Source organism: Antedon bifida, chromosome 5 (assembly GCF_963402885.1).
Source record: "Antedon bifida chromosome 5, ecAntBifi1.1, whole genome shotgun sequence".
NCBI lineage: Eukaryota > Metazoa > Echinodermata > Crinoidea > Comatulida > Antedonidae > Antedon > Antedon bifida.
In genome coordinates this window covers 22,832,778-22,836,439 of record NC_136230.1, presented here as the reverse complement: position 1 = coordinate 22,836,439, position 3,662 = coordinate 22,832,778, and the positions used below count along the sequence as shown (strand labels likewise).

At 34.7% G+C, this 3,662-nt stretch overlaps 1 protein-coding gene across 1 annotated transcript; it reads left to right on the top strand.

The window, feature by feature from the left end:
- The first annotated feature begins 910 nt into the window (after positions 1-910).
- On the top strand, positions 911-2,730 carry LOC144843427 (uncharacterized). The gene is made up of 3 exons (XM_078700212.1): positions 911-1,284; positions 1,712-1,757; positions 2,084-2,730. Exons 1-3 carry the CDS (start codon positions 911-913, stop codon positions 2,642-2,644), a joined length of 981 nt encoding a protein of 326 aa, XP_078556338.1. The 3' UTR covers positions 2,645-2,730.
- The last annotated feature ends 932 nt before the right edge of the window (positions 2,731-3,662 follow it).

The window sequence follows — 3,662 nt, the reverse complement described above, 5'->3', positions numbered from 1 at the left end:
GTATATCTGTTTTATCTTTTAATAACCACAACAACTCACAACACAATCATCCACTACACGCATTTGAATTTAAGCAAAGGCCTAGTCATTATTCTAATTTGTGTCTTATACAATTTACAGGTACATAATCGTAACATATACATCATCACATTAATATGAACATACACCACAGGCCTACCTCCCATACTAAAATTACTATTTATTTAAAATGTCATCGATTTTTAGCCTGTACAATTATTTCTTATTTCAATTTTAGAAACAAGATTTTTCATGAATGTGCTCAGGAGTTTAGATAGAAGTATTATAACTTAATGTTTTCCCTCTACCTTATTTGTTTTTCTACTACTATACTTGTAGTAAACAGTAAATTAAATCGATTCTCCTCAGGCTTTGGCATCGTCATAATGACTTTGTGGTTTTTTTCTTAAAATTAGTCTATATCGGAACTACCGGCTATGTTAAGAATAAAATGTGTGCATCGTAGCGTTTAATTCACTGAATTCATCATTGTTGATTTTTCGTTGGGCACCGGATATAATACTACTTCTAAAACCAATAATTGGTTTATGGTAACGGCAACAATATTGATCAACCTTGGTTATACATTATTCCATTAGCTAATTACCTAATTAATTAATAATGGTGTTAATTATCTTTATTAGGATATTATTCACGGTGTAGCCAAACTTTAAAAGGAGGATATTCTTTTCTAGAGTAAAGCAACCGGCTGTATGCGCTTTGTTCACATTAATCTTTTTATTATTCTAGATCGTATTAAGACGCTGATTTAAGTATAAGTGAATCGTACAGTAAGTACGGCAAGCAGCAAGATTAGAAAAAGGACAAACGTACGACCAGACTACTTCAGAAATATTTTTTTAAAACGAATACATCTCAAGCGAGTGGCAAAATGGAGGCCGGGTTCCAGCATCAGGCTAGTTCTTGTCAGAATTCGAAAGACTCACACCAGACTGAATCTACCCAGGCTTTAGGCCTAAAAGATTCACGGAATAGATTTCGAGAATCTTTTGATTCAGACTGTTCTTCAAACGAGTCGCATCAGCGTTTGAAACATCATGAAGATTTGACAGAGAGTTTTGAAAGTCCTCAAGATTATGACAGTGATACCATTGACGTCGATGATGTGGTAGACAGATTTCATTCGCATGGTAGAGCTGAGGAAAGGCGGAAGCAGAGAAGATACAGAACTACGTTCACAAGTCATCAGCTGGAGGAACTGGAAAATGCATTTGGTAAAACACACTATCCGGATGTTTTTACAAGGTAAGATTGAACTGCACATCATCAATTCTACAATGTTATTTTGCAGTCCCTTTATAGTAGAACTCCTTATTTGATACCTATCTATTCAGTGGACACTCCTATGAAGGCGTCACTTTTCCCATTTACAGAACACGTTTCGTTTGGGTCTTGAATGTATCGATAACGATATACAAAACTCTTTTAGTGAGCTATGTTTTGCTAAATTACCGTATTTGATACTATAGGCCTAAAGACACTGATATTATTTTATTTAATCTTGTATGATTCATGAGAATTGTTTAGGCCCTAATATATAATTGTTCATTATATGAATATCAATTAACCTCTTGGATAGACTTCTTTAAACAAGGCTGGAATATTATTATTTTAAAAAAAGATCAAAATATCCAATTGATACATTTTTTCACCGATTTTATCTTAATTTCAGAGAAGAGCTAGCTCTAAAAATTGATCTGACTGAGGCTAGAGTTCAGGTAAGCTTTGGGAATGCTTTCTACAGTGTATCCCGTTGAGTCACCCCCTTCAATCTTTAATGTTTTAGTCCCTGTCTATCAATATGGATTTGTTTTTCATTCCCGTTCATCCAACCATTCGTAATCCGTTCGTCAACCATTCTTCCGTCGCAAACTACATACATTTATAGCGAAGAACGTTACATAAATAACTACAAAATATGATACAATAATCATTTATCCATCAATAAATCATCAATCCACTTGTCGATGCACTTCTTCCTTGATCATCCTATTCATTTAGAAAATCTTCCTTAACATATTGTTTTTCTTTTCTTTTCCTGTAGGTTTGGTTCCAGAACAGGCGAGCAAAATGGAGAAAACGGGAGAAGCAATCTGGTGTCGTTCAGCCTATTCATTCCCGCCAAACAATGTCTCTTGCGTCACGAGAAAACAGACGATCAGCCATTATTGAACAAGCTGAAAAGGAACTTCTAAATTGTTTTGCAACTGCCCATGAGAGGCTATCAGCTCATTTACCCTTAGTATCGGTACCTTATCCATTTCATATTTTAGCACAGTCGCATGCCCTAATTCAATCACCGTATTCGCACTATTTTTCAGATCATTTGAAAGCGCCTTTAGGTCTAATTCAAAACAGAACTCCAAGCAATAATTCTCAAAAAATGTGTTCTGACCCTAGTTCAGGATTAGTTCCTGAGTTAAGTGCTTTTCATGGTCCCGGTAGTGCAGTATCTGGATCCCATTCCTCTGGTGTTTCTTTTCCTGAACATTCGGCATTCAGCGAATCATCAGAACATAGACACTACAGCATTGCATCTCTGAGGCTACGAGCAAGGGAACATTCTGAAAAGTCACATGCTTTTAGAACAACAGTAGTTCGATAGTTACCGGTTAAGCGTTAAGACTTTTCAAAGTTATTCATCTTTACTAACATTAATTTTAAAATAATTTAGGATCCACATCCCCTCCTATTATGTAGGCCTAGACTCTTGTCCATTGTAGTCTGTAGTCAAATAAGTATGTCATGCAAAACTTAATTGATTCTAGACACTTAAATAGGGCATAGGGCCTAATAGTAAAGAAGAATATTATATGGCCCAATATCGGTTCCATCATTACCGTTTAAACTAAACCGTCATATCACCCGGCGGTTTAGCTATTCTTCTATTCCTGTGACACTGTAGTATTAAATTGGTGAAAAAACTGAAGAAACTGGAAAGTAAATGTATGCAAGACACCTTAGAAATTATTTATATGAAGAATTCTGAAATTGATAAATTTATTTAAATTTGACTCTAGAAAATATCGAAAACTGTTTAGGCCTATAGAAGTTTATTCCATCAGAAAAAAGTGATGGATGTTTAAACTCTATGAGTTCATGTTTTCTAAAGAAAACAATAATGTAGGCCTATGGATATTATCATTGGTGAAAAAAACAATGTCTGCAAACCGTAATCGTACTGAAAGTAGGCCTACCATGTGTAGGTCTATCTTTAAAACCTAGGTTTTTACCTGTCGCATTCTTGTGTAATGGAATAATATTTTAATAGGCAGATTATTACACGGTCATTGAATATGCTGCAGCATACTTCAATTCAGAACTTGGCTTTGAATAAGAAACCTTTTGGAAGAGCAAACATAGAACTCAAACACTCTTAATAAACGACAAGTGTCGTTAATGTGATATTGGTGTTAATGGTATTCTCGTCAATCGATCGTTCACCATGCTTAATGTACGCAGTTAAATTTTTAATGACATTTCATTAAGATGGCAATTAACAATAATTAATTGGTTGTTCAGAGCTTGTACAGTTACAGAGTATCGTTCAATTATTCACTTAGCTCTAGATGTCCAAAGTAATTGATCTAAAACTGTGACATAAAGAATCCATATGTAAATGT

Coding starts and splice junctions, on each gene's coding strand:
- LOC144843427 (XM_078700212.1), top strand. CDS start 911: ATGGAGGCCGGGTTCCAGCATCAGGCTAGTTCTTGTCAGAATTCGAAA. Junction 1,285..1,711: donor TATCCGGATGTTTTTACAAG/GTAAGATTGAAC, acceptor TCTTAATTTCAG/AGAAGAGCTAGCTCTAAAAA. Junction 1,758..2,083: donor TGACTGAGGCTAGAGTTCAG/GTAAGCTTTGGG, acceptor CTTTTCCTGTAG/GTTTGGTTCCAGAACAGGCG.